Below are 17131 nucleotides of genomic sequence, written 5' to 3' on the forward strand. Positions count from 1 at the left end.
ACCTAAAATATGATTAACTTGTCGTCTAAAATGTTTTTGTCTTCGTTTCTTTATAAATTATAAATATTTTTCTGAATCTTTCTGGAGTCCATGTCCATTTTGTAAATAAAGTTTTTTTTTTCGACGGAAAGTTTATTTTATTACTATAAAATCGGAATAATTGAAAAATTCATTGCATTCCCGACCGCGGCATTTTTTTATGATGTACGTACTCTCTCTTTCCATACTTTTAACTTTCTAATCAATCGTTCACTAATCTAAGAAAAATGGCTCCAAATAAAGAGCCCTCTCGATGATATTATTAAACGCCATTTCAATATACAAGCAAGAGACAGCATTTATGACTGCAGCTATATTAATTCCATTCAGATTAATTGAATTAGCTCAAGTTTATTCTTGTTTCCCGCCTTTTTTGACGCGGACGCCAGCGTGGCGGGAAAATACCGGCGTAAAGACGATCTCATAAAATTCGTAATACTTAATTATTCGTTAATCCGTTTTAAAGCCTTTAAAACGATGAACCCGACATGGCTTGTTTACTTTTACTTAGCCTTTATACATCTGGATTATTAATTTTGAATCAAGCAATAAAAAATAAATAAAGGAAAAAACGACTCAAATTTTGTTTACTCGAATATTTTATCCAAACATCGTGAATTATATTATTTATTTATCCTTTCTTGTTATTTGTTAATCTCTTAATAGTTAAGATTGCTACTGTGTTTATTTAGCCATTTGTAAATATTGATTTCTTTCCTTTCTTAATATCAGTGTTTCTTATCCTATTATATTCAATTCGTTTTAAGATTTACTAATTCTTTTCTTGCAGATATGTTACATTATTACCTAAGATAAGACAAGCTTTAGTAGAATTCGAGGTAAGTTTACACTTTGGAATAAAAGCAGAGGAAAAATCGTATTTGACTGAACATGAAAAAACTTGTACAACGAAATGAATAAAAGAAAGTCGAAAGAAAAAAAGGAAAAGGAAAGACAGAAGTAAGAGAAAAAGATAGATATAGATCAAAAGAAATAGTAATTAAAAAGAAAGAGAAAAGAAAAAAGACAAGACAAAGAAGGGAGGGAAATATCGTTTTTTTTTTTTTTTTTTTTTTTCATTACGACTGAACCTCAGACATTCAGGGCCAACAAAAAGGCGGGGGGAAAGAATGAAAGAAAGCAGGATTTTTTGAACAAAAATTTTTGTTAAACCCGTTTTGCAGTGATAATCGCATATATTTACACGTTTTTTGACTAAGTAGAACTTTGGAAATAAATTTCTATATGTCTATCCATGCTTCGCCTCGTTTTTTTCGTATCTTGTTTCTCTATTACAAATAATTTCTTGAATAATTCAATCTTCAGCTGGATCACATTGTCTGCAGTTATTATAATACTTGGCAAGACGCAGATCTTTAGCTAAATTGCTCTGTACACGTTGTATTTGTTTTTGCCCAAGTGATGGCTTTTCGTTCAATTTGTTTAAATGAAGCATAATAAGCTTACGGATTTCCCAACGAGATTATCGTTAAAGAAAAAGCAAGTGAATGTAAAAGAAAATTGCTTTAATCCCATGTATATGCCTTATATCCCTACTCAAACATGACTTAAACATGATCTTCTGTTTTCTTTTAAAGACTTTAGAAGCAGCCATTGCTGTTGTAACTTATTCTCAGGTAAGCCTCAGTTCTGGTAATACCATAAACCATAGACGTCGCTTATTCGCGCGCGTGCAGAATTTACTCGAGAGAAAAATACTGGCGGGGAAAAAAACGCACGCGATGTTGCTTGACAGTTGTCATCGACACAGCACATTAAACTCGACTCAGTTTAAATTGGCTGTACTTTGTAAAACAAATGAGTAATATACATGACAGGGATAGAATATCTTGAAATCTCGCTACATAAAGCGACATTATAAACATGTTCGTGACGATATTGTCGTGGGTGCGACTTTAGAAATGTTGGTTTTGTAGTCCCTTAGCATTAGCCAGATAGCAAAATATATACACGTGTTTTATAAACAAAAATAAGTCGGTGTTACGTGAGACCGACAATCTAAATTATTTTATGATCCGTGATTTTCGGATTAACTATTTAAGATTTGTGTGGAGAATCATTTCCTTTTAGATGATTAGCGTGCCCGGCGTGAGAATTGTATGCGAATCTTCGCTCCTTAAAAGTCTGCATTCAGGTATTTCAGCAGTGTTTTACGAACGAGAAACATTTTTTTGGCTTTTTGTGTGTTTTGAACCTACGTATGAATATTAATACTGGCGGGTTCCTTATAAAAGATTTGGCCCTCGGTAACACATTTCCACTTATCTATTTTTTCCCGTTTTGCGTTGTTTTGAAAAGCCGGTCCGGATGGTCGGTCTTTGAAAGAAATTGTGTTATCAAGTAATCTGCGTGCGATGTGGTGAGATGTTTTAGGATATAGGGCCGGAAAAAATCGAATTCCTGTTGTTCTACTTGCAATAATCACTTTATTTATTGTACGCGCGGTCATCTTATTGAGGCCCACTGTATACACTTAAGAGACGCATAATGTTTTCCCTTTTCAGGCTACCACCCGTTTATAATCTTATTCCCTTAGTCAATACGCGTATTAACAACACACGCGCTCAAGCTGTTATCGATAAAGAAATGAATAATACTCAAGTAAATGACATGTGGTATTAAATGAGAAAACATCACGGCCAAGATCAATAGATTTATATCATTCATACGTCGATAATTAGTGAGCTAAGAATTTAACGAATTGTCTGTTTTATGGTTTCCAGACAAATCCTCTCACGGTACTTGGCAGACAAATGTTCGTTAACTACTCCAAGAGTCAGGAGATCAAGAGGTGCGCTGTTTTTCTGTTTTTCTAAAGAATAATATTTCCGTTTTAAATTACCTTGTTATTGTATAATCCCATACGAAGACGCACTACTCCTATATACTTACATGTGTTGTATGGATGTTTAGGGACAAGGTCATGAATGGAGACAGCTCTAGTCCAAGTGCTGAAGCTAGTAATATACTGCTACTCACTATCATTAACCCTCTTCACCCCATTAACGTAGTAAGTATACGCCTCTTTCTATATTGTATTAAACAACGACCTGAGCTAGTGCTGAAGGAGCCACCACGCGAGTGTGTCAATATTTTGAAGTAATGAAATCGCGCGCGCGTGTGTTTCTGTACTGTGATATGAATACATGGCGGGAGCGGCAGAGGCCGAAGGAAACAACTATTGTAAGGGAATTAGAGTCCCCAGAATATCCATATCAATGTGCAGAAAAAGAGGACGTTCCTTATTCTTTTTTTAAATCGTTTTTGCTATTTTGCGGGATAGACAATATCCACTGTTTTCCCATTTCAGACCACGTGTCATTCCCTAGAGTATCATTTCTTTGTTTGACGCTCGTGAATGAGAAGCCACACGAACATGGATACAATTCAAACAAAGACTCTTATACTCAAGATGGAATGACACGTGATCTGAAATGGGGAAATATTATTCCTAGGTGGATTAGGTCCATTGTGTTTCAGACCTTTCCCTTAACCAAAGTCTTCTCAAATTTTTAACGAAAAATTCGATTTTTTCGCGAGAAGAGTCTGGGTACGAGAATTGTTTCTGAGCATAAATATTAACACAGTATCCAGACAAGCAGATGTGTACCTAAAGTATTTTAAAATTAACGTTTAAATTTAATCTCAAATAATCGTTCTGTTCATGTCGCTTAATGATAAGGTCATACCAAGAGAAAATGAACTAAGAGAAGGAATCCCCGTGCCCTATCATGTGCACACTTTGATGCTATTTTTAGAATCATTGATGCTATTTTTAACTCGTTACCATGCCCGCGCGATAATCACGCTTCCCTTTAATGTCTCGTTTAAGGACACGGAAAGCGCCATATTTCGCTACGCCCACGAAAAAAACACAGGCTTTGTTTACTCCAAGACTGGAAGCCGCCTATCCTCAAGAAAATCAATAAATATCTCCAAGCTAAAAATAGCATCAAACTGTGCACATGATAGTTACAAGGCTATATTTATTTATTTATTTACATTCATATTTTAACAGGAAGCTTCTTCACTTATAAATGTGATTTTCAAGAAGGTCCTGATAAATAAGATATTTTGACAATAATATGCAAAAAGAGAATTTGGAGGTTGAATATCGAAACCAGCGCGTTACTGAAAAGTCAACATCATTATTACTAGTATGTAAAATTGTAAAAGATGAAAAGTTCAGATTATCTAGGTTTACAGGTTTAAAAGAAATTCGATTCAAAATGGTTAATATTAGAACACTGTTTAAGAGTGTTACTCAGATTGTTCCATTCTTTCATGGCTTGAAACTGCATTGTTTATTTTCCCCAGTTAGTTTTGGGTCGTGGTAGGATTCCTTCTCTTAGTTCATATTCTCTTGGTCATACTCTGCTCAACAATTCAGTTACATGTGTGCCAGAAGCAGTCTTTTGTGGGTGAACGCAAAAAATGCTAAACCATTAAAGACTTTATTTGCTTTTTCTGATCGTTTCTATGTTCATTTCTTTTCTCGCAGAAAATCTTACATAAAATTTGCAGCAATAGTGGAAAAGTCCTGCGGATTGTCATCTTTCACAAGAATGGTCTTCAAGCCTTAGTAGAATATCCTTTCATTTATTCATTTATTCTTTAAATCTAACATATGCATTTCTCTCTTTGGCTATGTATTTCAGTTTTTCAGTTTATCTTTTGGGTATTATTTCAATAGGACCTCTTTACCTTGTGCCTAATGTTTTTTAAAACATTAAGACAAAAGCATTACCCCCAAGGTGAAGAGGTGCATATTTTCCGGGATATCCATTCACTTTTCAACCTTTTCTAATGGCGGTTTTAACCTAGATTTATTACTTCTCCCTTCCCCTGAGATATTCCAATAATTCCTTTGCACTACTATTATTCCCATTCCTTTATTCTTACTATTTCATATATTTTAAACTTATTTCTTTCTTAACCCTGTTTTACGTTTGACACCGTTGAATCAGCCCAGAGAGCGCTGGCGCGTCTAAATGGGCAAGACATTTACGCTGGTTGTTGTACTCTAAAAATTGACTATTCAAAGGTGAGTCAAAACTACTGATGTTGCAACGGGCAATGGGCCTTATTCTTGTGGCAGCCATGTTGGATTGAGCAATAGATTCCACCACGCGTAACCTCAAATTCAAGCGCTTGAGAATTAATTTATGCTGGGGAAACAAAGGTTTTTATTCTCATGAGAATAAACATGGCCGCCGTGTGATAAAGGTCCATGGACCCTTCTCAAAATTATTTTCAATGCAAGATTAACATGGAAATTCACAAGAAATGACACAAATTCCATTGAGAAAAAGTGTGATTTTTTTGTTTGTTTTGATATTAGCCTCGCATCCACAGAGGGTCCATAGACCCTTTTACCCGTTTTATTGTTACTCTCTTGAGAATAAGATTCTTTGTTTAAGTTGTATTCGTGTGTCTTCTCATGCGCACTGAACCGTTTAACCAAAAAGTGATACTCAAGGGAATGATATGTTGTCTAAGTTGGAAAAAAAAAACATTTCGCCCAAGCTCAACAGGGTCTATTACAAGTGGGTTCCTTAAAAAAATTACTCGTAACGGGAATTTTTTCCAAAGTGGGGGGGATTCAGATCCCTTTTCAGGACCAGAACTTCACGTTTCTAATTCTGCTTTTCTTACGTGCACATCACAGAAAGCGAAAAAATTGAACGTGTTTAAAAACGATGAAGAGACATGGGATTATACTGGTGCACTTAACGGAACAACAGGTAAGGATACAAAACTCCATTCAACCTTTGACCATGTTTTGTATGACAATAGAGGCTTCGCACCATCACTTGATGGTAGCCATGACCAGAGGCACAACAATTCTCCTGAGAAAATGAGTTCTTTCTGATGTAAATTAGATTAGATCAGATTCAATTGTTCCTGCCTCCATTCTTGGCTGCCATCACTTGATGTTGCAAAGTCTCTATTGGAAGAATACGGTACGCGGGAATAGAGAAAAGCATCAACCGAACGCTGAGACCTTGACAAACGCACAAGAAATGTTTTAAGAGTGGACCATGAAGTTGAAACACTTAACTGATCCGATGGACGTTTTTCTCACCACAGGAATCCCAAGCAAAACGTCTCTCCTAGGTACAGGACTATTGTCAGCAATATCAGGTATTATATATGGCTGATAACATACTTGTGTTGGTAGAGAGACCTTAGGCGGGAGGGGTGCGGGGCCTTGGGGTGAGGGAGTCGGCAAAAAAATAAAAGTTGACTCAACCAAAATTAAACTGTAGCAGCTAAGAGAGGGGGGTTGCAATACTACCTAGTTCCGACTTACAAAATGCCCAAATTACCTTCGACAGCACCTTTAATCACTATCGATATTAATATAATTATTTGTTATTATTTTATCAGGAACCGACAGCGCTGATCCAGTGGTGCCCAGTCCACCACCCAGCACCATCAATGGAAATCTAAGTAAGATTCTAAATTAGATTTTTTAAAGTAAGATTGTAAATGGACACGACCTTTCTCGCATCTCCCACCCACTGACAGTTAACAAAAGGGTGCGGCCTGGGTGGTTCATTCCTCGCAGCAGACCTTGAGTAATGTGACTTGCAAATTGTACTTCAGTGCTGCTCCCAAAGAGTAGCTGTCAACAAAAAAAATTGTGCAATTTCTTACAAAGTGTTTCACGTACATTTGGTATGCTCTAACGATCGGCTATTTTATGGTTTTTGGATTTCTTGCGTTGCTGAGTTCTACTACTGCACCGTGATACTGGGTTAGTTTTACAACTATTGGTCCAAATTAAAATGGCTGATAACGTCAAAAAGAACATATCTGTAAGATTTGAAAACATTTGAATTTTCTTTGAAAATCAACTCAAAGTCGTCATCATCAACACTATCATCATCACCGCCATTATTATCATCATCATTTCATCGCCATCACTTTCACTTTCATTACCGTCATCATCAACACCATCATCTACCACAATAACAGGTACAGCAGAGATAGAGGGAGGCGCTGGAGGGACTATAACTCCTCATTCATCCTTGTGCATACTAGTCTGCTATATTTAATCTGCTATATGTTTCAATCCACTACTGATCATCACCACCATTATGAACACCATCATTATGGATTATTAACGCCATTTCCAGCACCACCGCCATCACCCAGTTGGTGATCCAGAACAATTTCAAGGGAGGTAACTGTTACTTGAAAGGCAACACGTTCGTTTTAGGTTTTATATTATCATTCATTTTTATTATTTTTCAACTCCAAGCGAGATGACTAGTTATCCAATTATTCCCCCCACCCTGGATCCATCCTTGATCACCCATCATAACCTTCACCATTATCACCATTATTCCAGGTTCTGTGAACAATTCGATACCACTGCCAACTGACGTCATAGCACGAGCTGCCGCTTTCCCCACCGTACAAAGTAAGTACCACATCACTTCTCTCTTCACTAAAGCTAACTTTTTTTAACAGGATTCTCTTGGTCGGGATACAAAATGGGCGTCGTTTTACAACTTAACAAAACTGCATGAATAGAAGACTAAAATGAAAGATTGATGCAAGCCTTTCCTCTTAATCTCAAAATCTTTAATTTTGTCGTGTTTCTGTAATGACTAGATCTATCGTGCTCCATGCATTTGACCCTTAATTATCTCCTCGGTTTTTGACATTGATAAGGTGCTAAACTTAATGGTATTGCTCATTTTGTCTCCTTAATAAATTATGTATGCTCTTTTTTTTCGAGTTCTTTTGCTATTTTACTCGTTTAGCGTTTTTTGTGAACATGGACGTGACTGTCGAAATCTCCATCTTCGCGTTACGTCATCACCGCCATGTTAATGGTATTTAACAAAACATTCCTCGATAATTACTTCCTTTGTTTATACCGGCAACACAGCCACCATGTATTTGTCTCTTGACTTTCTTGGCAACAGCCATATTTCACTGGCACTTTACGCCTCGTTTAACCGAACTTCAATTACCAATAGCCCCTTTTCTCATTCGGTAAATAACGTATTTTATGTCCAAAGACTCATTTAGCGTTTACTCGGGCTTCTCATGGCTTTTTCCTGGAAGCCGAATGAGCAAAACAACTCGAAATTAGAGTATTGGGTATGTCTGTTGTTAAATTGCATGTCTAACGATAATACTTGTCTGCTGTGAGAGTGACCTACACGAATATACTGTGTTTAACTTCACAGGTATTCTAGCTAAGGTTGCTTCTCTCCAGGGCAGTAAAAGTCCAACCAACTCTTGTAAGTAATCCATCCTTTTAACCTATTGCTGGGAAACTTGACAAAATCTGTGCAATTGCTTGATGTGCTTTGGTAATACTTTGTATCGTTACTAAATGTAATATAATTGGTCTTAGTTTTAATACCTATAATTCAATATTTTAATCCTGTTTGAATGCGATAATATTTATAAAATTAAGGGGCTGCTACTTCATGTATGACTGTAGCGTATCTTGTATTGTTTTTGTATTGTTTCTTCGCCAACTTTAGAATTACTCTTTACATGACGTATCAGCTGATATATCACTGCCATGGTGATATATAGTGTTACTTCTACGAGAACACTCTTCAAACGTTGTGAAAAAAATCTTTATGTACTGTTTAAAAATCGAAAAGACTTCTGGTAGATGTAGTATCATGACGTCAACATTCATTTGATCATGACGTCGTCGTGGATATATTACCATTGTCGTTTTTCGTACCGAACTTTCATCGTAATCGATTCGGTCGATAATCTACAGTGACGCCATCACTCACATATCGTGACGAAAAGTATCAAAGAATGTCATTTTTGTCCTTTCTAGCACCCAGTCCTCCAAGCTTATCCGCGGACAGCTCCCCAAAGCTGGGCATTCTCGGCACATCCCCTTTCCAGTTCTCTCAGCCGGGTCTTCTGGGAGCATTGCCCGGGTTAAGCCAAACACAGCCACAGCTTTCAAATGGTGTTCATACATCAAGTCTTGGTACCCAGGCCCTCAGTTCTAGTGAATGGAGCAGAACGGTCGGAAGAGCCTGGGCTAGTTTAGACAGCGCTACGGCACAACCAGCCAGCGGTAATTCAACACAAGTGACTGCCCAAGTTCTAAGCACATGTAAGTAAATACTGGGTTGCCTGTGTTTAACGTTGATATATTCAATATATCAACGTTAAACACAGGCAACCCAGGATAATGGAAATATCTTGTTGTTATATACGTAAATATTGGTTTGCTTTTGTTGAACGTTGGTATATATTAATGGAAATAACTTGTTGTCATATACGTAAATATTGGGTTTCCCTTGTTTAACGTTGATATATAGTAATGGGAATAACTTAGATATTATTATTTATCTTGTATTATTAGCTGGTGGAACAGGCTGTGTGTTGATGGTATATGGACTTAACCACGAGAAAATGAACTGTGAGAGAATCTTTAACTTGTTCTGTCTCTATGGCAACGTCATCAAGGTAATATTCCATTTGGTACTTATCTATAAATGATTTCAGCATCCAAAAAAATTCCAACCCCCAGACTGAGAATAGAGCCCTCGATAATTCCCTGCGCCATTTTGAGAGGTAACCTTAACCTTAGCAAGAATGGCGGTGACTTTGCAATAGGCCTTTTCTGAGTTCGATAAACAGGATGCATTGTGGTCTAGATTTGGTACAAGCAACACCATATTAGGCATGATGTTTGTACCCAAGCTACACAACCATGTTCGCTATCTTAAAAAAGGTCTACGATAGAGACCTTTTTTAACACCTTGGACAATTATACACGTGCCCGCTATCATTGCAAGGTCACCGCCGTTCTCGCTTCGATGCACACGAACGGTTACCTTTCAAGATGGCGCAGGAAACTACCAAAGGGGCTGACTTAGTGCAATTGGCTTATTGTTTTATTCCAGGTAAAGTTCCTGACTAACAAACCCGGTGCGTGCATGGTTCAAATGTCTGATAAAATTGCCTCCGAGATGGTCATCAGGAACCTGAGTGGTTCAGTCATCTTTGAAAGCAAGATCAACATCATGTAAGTAACCATTAGACGGAGGAGCTATTAAGTGCAATGCCAGCAGATCTCGGACGCAATCGTTTTGTCTCATTGCGCAATACGACAACTGACGGTGGGAGGGTCCCACGAATGATCCCTCGAAGGGGTTATCAACGTTAAACACACTCCTTTACAATTTATGCTGGTGCTGTTTGTTTCTACTTCTTCTCCGATACCTCTGTTGTTGCTCGAACAAATTGTAGATTTTTCTCTCTGTTTTCTACCAAGGTTGCCAGACACTTTGTGTTTTTTTTTTAATTTTTCAATTTATTAGTCTTACAACTATTACTTTTGAAGATAAAAAAAAGAAAAAAACTAGTCGAGGGAGAGAAAAGCAGGCGAGAGTCCCATATGAAATTCCTCCAAAAAAACGTTTACAAATACTAAATACTAATGATATTAATAGCTATCCCTGACGCTGTTACGTACCTGTTTTAACCAATTACTTTTTAACCAACATATTTCTGTTAAGAGCCTTCCTATCTTGGGTATAATGTTTTCCCATTTTAGACCACGATTTGTTAACCTAAGGAATGTGTTCTTTTTACGCCTAGGTTCTCCAAACATCCATTTATTGCCGATTCTTCAGTAGTGACAGCCCTACCTGATGGATCACCTTCTGCCATGAACTTTTCCGATAACAGGAATAACCGGTTTAAGTAGTGAGTAGTAGCTCTTTTAAATGGAGGGAGGGGTGGGTGGGTGAATGTACTTCAACATCTTACATCCTTTCACTTTTCTTGTTTTACTTTCCCACTTTATTTGATTTATTAATTTATGTGCTTTTGTTTGCAGTTTACCTGAGGGACAAAGTCTTAAGAACCGTATCCTTGTCATTGTCAGTCATTAATGCTAATATATAGTTACTAGCCTACAGGAGATTTTAAGTCTGTCATTTGATTTAGGGTGTTTTCTCTCGATTCTCCACGTTGTTCCTCCCTCCGCAATTCAATTTGTAAGTTAGCCGTCTATCCCTCACTCCTCCCAGAGTTTGCTTCATGTCTTGCGTTACAAATAAGGCATACGATTCAGTTCCTGTTGAAGTTCAAGTTCTTGTACAGATTCCTTAACGCGTTGCTAGGATACCAGCCACCAACGAGAATGCTGCATTTCTTTAATGCACCTCCTAACTGCACTGTGGATCACTTGAGAGACGTAAGAACTTTGCAATATGATTTTATCTGTATATCTGTCTCGAAAGATTTCTCCTTAATCTAAAGGACCAATCATTAAGTACAGGGGGTGGGGGTGGGGTGGGGGTGGGGGGAAGGGCTGGTGCATTTTACTTTTGATCTGCATATTTTCAAGACGCCCTTTCTTTTCCTGCTGCAGGACAGGCCCCATAATATTTGACTCAAAAAATAGTGACTCCCCTCAGCATGAATTTTGTGACTCTCCTTTTGAGTTTGCATAAAAAATGATGATTCTCCCCCATTTGCACCAACCCCCCCTCTAATTAAGAACCGGCCCTTAAATGAAGTCTTCACTCTGCGTAGGAGACAAGATGAGAGATACTAGATAGGGTCGATTTGGGTTTGTGTCCCTTAGAAATCTATTCATCTACTTATTTTTACCATTGCTCAAGTTTTCTGTACTCGTTGTCTAGGTGTTTGTCAAGGCTGGCGCATTGGCGCCGTTAAAGGGAACATTCTTTTCCAAAGGTAACCCAACCGTTATTGGAGCTGGTTTTAGTTGCTAGGGTAAATTATCAGCCTTAAATTGGGTGCTCATTGAAACCACGTGTCTTCCATTTCAGCCAATACCAAGTCGTCTGCTGGGCTATTAGAAATGGCCGATATCCGTTCAGCTATGGAAGCTTTGATCCTTACAAACCATTATACTATGAACTCACCAGGTAACCATAACAACGAGGTTACGTCATACCTAATGCAAGTGAAGAATGACAGAATGGGAAGGCGAGAAATTCTCATTTTGAATTTTTTATTTTATTTCAGGCGGTGGTTCGTTCACCTTGAAGCTTGCATTTTCTCCGAGCTCCTCTATCTCACCAACCGCTCCCACAGTAGCTCCCGCGGTGGCTGCAGCAGCGGTTGCCGCCACAAGTTTAAGTACCAATCCCTTAGGCCCCATTGGTTCGCCAATGCACTTGCACAACCCAGGAGGCAGCCCTAATGGAGTCCTTAGCAACGGAGTGATGGATATGAATAATGAGATGGAACATCACCTAAGCAGTCCTGAGAATCAAGGCCATAGTCCATAACAGGTTCAACAGGCTCAACAGGATCAACAGGATTCTTCCAGCTTCATGTACCGGTAAACAATCGTCCTACGCGCGCCTGGTCGATACTACCAGTAGATTATAATCAATTGAATCAAATTATAACTTCCAGTCGTAGTTTATAAAATGAACTATTCTTAACGCAAATGCGTTAACTCAACGCTCGGATCAAGCGTTTAGTCATTCGTTAGTCGTAAATGAGCATTCTATATCCCGTCGGTCTAAACCGTGCTGTTTTCGAGGTCCTCAGAGTTTTCCTCTCGGGGAATTAATGAGTTGGGCTGCCAGTCAAAACACGGCGCGTCCGACATAAAATGAAACTAGAAGTATTCCGTATTGTTTGGCGTTCCCTCTCTTCATATATTTAATACCATTCCCTGCAATGCCCGAGGGAGAGAGGGGTAAATTTCCTCCAGAACCTCAGCCGGGGAAGAGTAGACAGGTCTACTTAAAGGAAGAGACGTCCGAGCAGTGCGTAATAGATTCGACAGATCATTAGAGTGACTTACATACGTTCGTGCTAAGAATTCGAAAAGAATTCAAGTATTCAATAAACAGCTCCTAGATTAGTTTATTGAACTCGACGAATATCAAACCAAGAGTATTAACATTGTAGCTTATTTTAGAATAACTTTATCAGGCATGCCCAAGGCGCTACAAAATAATAGATACAAAAAATGTTTTCAATGATTCTTTATTAATTTAGAACTTTAATATAGTACAATATGATAATTCAATACATTTTGATGCTGTTTTATTCCATTCCAACATTTTCAAGTAGTATAGTAAGCCCAATACTCGAAGGTAGCCAGGCCTGAATGCGAGGACGAGGCTCTTGCTTAAAGGCGTGGCTACTATTCAAGATGGCGTCGCTATCTATTTCAAGAGATCAGAAGTGGGATCGAGGTGGCCTGGACTTTAGTTTCGTCCCATTAGCTCATCGTAATGTTTTTTTGCATCATTATTATTTGAGGGCAGCCATTTTGGATTTTCTCGACAGAGGAATTGAAATCTGCCGAGAATCTCGTAATAGACCTCGGATTTTTTTTGCATTGTATCCGACGTGCTGCAGCTTAAATGCAGTAAAAACATATTCCTTCTTCATGTTCGCGTCATAAATCATTCATGTACACATCGCAATACGCCATTCGAATTCGTTTTGGCGGGGCATAACTTTATAAAAATTAAACGTAAAAATTTACTTAAGGCGGAATATATCTAAACTAAAACAAAGCTGAATCCAAAACCGACGGAAATCATAATATTAGTAATAATACTAATAATGAGTATTTGGGTCTTTCGCTAGTCCAAAAACTCATCTTAGATTCCTGATTTTTTCCGAGCTTCGCCAAGACTTCGACAGAATATTATCCATCTTTTAGTTATCCACGTTCCTAAACGCATCCATGACGTCACGAACAGGTACCTTCGATCCCACATGGTCTATCACAACAGCATATTGATTACTAACAATCAACCCAATCTCTATAAGTAAGAGAGACACGTATAATTCAATTCAGATGTCTTTACACAGATAAATATTCCAAAATAACAAGGAATTTAAAGAATTTCAGAGTTTATATTCGATGTATTAATTAAATAAGCGGACTATCCGTGATAATTCCAAATTATAGTTTACTAAAATTGAAATATTCAAGCAATACATTTTCAGATATTCCAATTACTTTCCTCGCTCACTATAATTAGTGAGTTCAATGGTGGAAATTTCCAATATTCTTTTATTGTCGTACTTAGACAACTATGTAGAACGAGATCACAAGAAGGGTCGTAAAAATCGCATTCGTTTGTCCTTCATCAGTTCTATTCTCTTCCAGCTCGACATTTATCTCGTAAATCAGAGAGTTTAAAAATAATTTTATTCGGTGAATATGCGCTGGCATAGTTTTAAGGTCCTAAGTTTTTCACGTTGGTTTTTGGTAACTGTTTGGGTGGAGTTTGCATGCATGAGTGGGTTACGTGTTAAATCAAGATAGATGGATGGTTAAACAAACAAAAAACTACTTAAATACTAAAATCAATAGGAAGAGAAATTTATGTTCAAGGTAGTTTAAGATCTCGTAAGATTTACCTCCGAGGGCAAAGGAAGACTGGTGACGAACTCCACCAGCATGGAACTGTGGGAACGAATTTAGGAGCAACGACTTCGCGTAGTGAGTCTTAGATTCGATTTCACCATAGTTCCTTTTCACTCTTCCACTTGTCAAATAGTTTGAATTTCAGTAAATGGAATTACTATATTGTGCCCAAATTTTGCCTATTCAACGTGTTGAGAGCAAGCGAGCTGTTTTTGTCGAGTTTCAACCGTACAATTTCAATAAGTCAGATAAAAAAGAAAAGAAAATATAATTTTGTCATTTTTGCAGAGTTTAATATAAATTTTGTTTAGCGCATTTATTCGCATATATTTTGTAGTTCAGCCTTCGTAAATCTAAATGTACTAAATATTGATAGAAGTGATGCTCCGAGCAAATGATTCACTCGTAATTTCTTAGTTGTTTAAGACCGTTATGGTATTAGATATATTCGTATAACAGCCTTTTCTGCTGGACGCCAAATGCAACTGCAAAATCCGTAGGGACTGGGGCTGATAGATGTATGACGTCATTACTCGCCCTAGTTTCCTTACGAACCAGTTGTCAAAAAAAGTGATTTAAGTCAACGTACGAACACTAACTTTCAAAAGTTTCTTTGCTCACCCTACACTTCATGCTACAGTTTCTATACTGAAATTGCTTTTGCCCCAAATATTTCTACCTTACCTTTTGCCGTAAGACTTTGGTTGCAGTAGAAAAGGCTAGGTATTCACGCAATTCGATATAGACAGACTAAATATTATCAAAAAGTTAGATTGTGATAAGCATCGTTTTTACAAACAACGTTACGTTTAGTAACTCGAGTAAGCTCGTATGAAGCCAGTATTATACTGGGGTATTGCCTGCCATAAACATAACTCATTATCAAGTGTTACCTTAACAATTTCTTAGAAAACATTTTCCTCTAAAGAGAAGAAATCCATTATATCACGACCCCATCATGCCGTGCGGCTCTTTTCAAAATGGCGGAATTTCGTGACGATTTGCACCTTATTAAAAACCTTTCCTTGATATGAGTTGTGATTTGAACGTGTAATGCCTCAAAAAATATTAACAGTCTTAACTTTGCTACAGCATTCGCTTTAAAATTTATTATTATTATTATTATTACTATAACTTCTCGTATTGATAAGATTAATCGTACTATTATTATTATTATGGTTATTGATATTATTACAAATATTCTATTGTTTTATCTATTGTACACTAAGCTAGTGCATACCACGTTCATGACGTCATAAATGAGTATATTAAGGATATAATAACAGTAAAAGTTCTGTTAAGAACAGGATATACAGTTCACGTACCAATACACGACGACATTAACTTTTTTAACATTCATTTTCATTCACATGCTTTTCTAAAGATGCTTGTCAGTTTGGTCATGACAGGGATCGAGAAACGCCTCCAAGCCTATTGCTTGGTTATTAGCTGTCACGTGTTTCCAAGCGTAAGCTTTTATTGGCTTTAATCTATCACATTACTATAATAAGATTCATTGGCTGTTCATATCATATGTCACCTTGTTGGTAACCTAATATGGCTACAAAGCATCTTATTGGTTGTTGACGTCATGTGACTAAGAAATGTTCAATTATTGATTCACTGAAACGTTATCGCCATGAGACATTTCTATATTTGTTCCAGTTTTTGATTGGCTGCATATTGTTGTGGCCAATTTTCCTTGTCACAGAATTCGTCTTGATTGGCTGTTCAATGTCACATTTACACGAGACGCAGTGATTGGCATGCAAACGCGTTTTCTCTTTCCTTGTCATGTTAACCAGTATCTATTTAACTTAAGGTTGTGTATATTATTAGTATCTATTAGTTATTACTCGTACCCATACCTCTCACTCTTCCCCAAAGCAGTTTATCGATTCCATCACTAGATAACGTAATATTTAAAAAAATATTTTTGAAAAAGTTGAATTAAAATCTAAAGACTTATGAGAAAAAAAAGTTCAGACTCTGAAACTTTGAAAGGAATTGAATGAGATTGTCATGTCCAGTTTCTTCTCTCCTACTAAAGGCTGTGTTGTCTCGGGAGCCTGGGACCAACTCCCCTCCTTGACAATGCCATGCCCAGTGAGAAACGAAACTGGCCTCATAATGATTCATTATCAAGAAAGTGAAACATGGTATGGGTGCATAGTCAAATGTTCTATTTTTTTATGTTCTTTCTTAACCAGTGTTTACCGTCGTCTGTCGTTATAAATTGCTGCACACACATAGACGAAGGCATCAGTCTCTACTTCAAAACCTATTTTCCTTTTATTTTGATTATGATTTCTTTATCTTTTGTTATTCTATTTTTGGTTTTTGCTCATTAAACTTTTAATTCAAATACTTAAGTATTATTGAGCTGACGTTCGATCCTTTAAATTTCATTCTGCAAGAAATGATACCGAGATATATGTAGACATCGAGCTTGTTTCGCATGTCTTAAGATGTTATCCAAACATCTTTGTTTCTCGTGTACCGCCTGGTCAGCGCGCTGTAATTTTAAGACGGGCGAGAAAAATGCCAGCATTGTAGCTCGGGTCGCTTTTACAAGACGAGCTTCATCTCTGGGCTTTGGTTTGTTGTCGTTTGTTCTCCAGCGGTTGCCAAGTTTCTGCGACCTCCACGATTACTATTACCAACTCAGACCATCACAAATTTGAA

At 37.4% G+C, this 17131-nt stretch overlaps 1 protein-coding gene across 2 annotated transcripts in view; it reads left to right on the forward strand.

Moving 5' to 3' along the window:
* Nucleotides 1-16813, forward strand: part of LOC116293955 (heterogeneous nuclear ribonucleoprotein L) — a 36289-nt gene extending 19476 nt beyond the window's left edge. The window contains exons 3-22 of one of the 2 annotated variants that reach the window (XM_031701456.2): nt 830-878; nt 1638-1676; nt 2784-2851; nt 2974-3070; nt 4562-4647; nt 5008-5104; nt 5729-5804; nt 6151-6204; nt 6451-6513; nt 7418-7489; nt 8268-8321; nt 8885-9172; nt 9425-9528; nt 9969-10090; nt 10666-10773; nt 10907-10935; nt 11193-11266; nt 11718-11772; nt 11868-11966; nt 12067-16813. In XM_031701456.2, the coding sequence (XP_031557316.1) occupies nt 830-878; nt 1638-1676; nt 2784-2851; nt 2974-3070; nt 4562-4647; nt 5008-5104; nt 5729-5804; nt 6151-6204; nt 6451-6513; nt 7418-7489; nt 8268-8321; nt 8885-9172; nt 9425-9528; nt 9969-10090; nt 10666-10773; nt 10907-10935; nt 11193-11266; nt 11718-11772; nt 11868-11966; nt 12067-12332 (1900 nt within the window). In that variant the 3' untranslated portion in view covers nt 12333-16813. The remainder of the gene's footprint in view (nt 1-829; nt 879-1637; nt 1677-2783; nt 2852-2973; nt 3071-4561; nt 4648-5007; nt 5105-5728; nt 5805-6150; nt 6205-6450; nt 6514-7417; nt 7490-8267; nt 8322-8884; nt 9173-9424; nt 9529-9968; nt 10091-10665; nt 10774-10906; nt 10936-11192; nt 11267-11717; nt 11773-11867; nt 11967-12066) is intronic. The other variant, XM_031701457.2, reaches the window with a different exon arrangement.
* The last annotated feature ends 318 nt before the right edge of the window (nt 16814-17131 follow it).

This window comes from Actinia tenebrosa, unplaced genomic scaffold, assembly GCF_029948245.1.
Source record: "Actinia tenebrosa isolate PJP-AT-01 unplaced genomic scaffold, QUT_ActTen_1.0 PGA_scaffold1__47_contigs__length_23844297, whole genome shotgun sequence".
Classification (NCBI taxonomy): Eukaryota; Metazoa; Cnidaria; class Anthozoa; order Actiniaria; family Actiniidae; genus Actinia; species Actinia tenebrosa.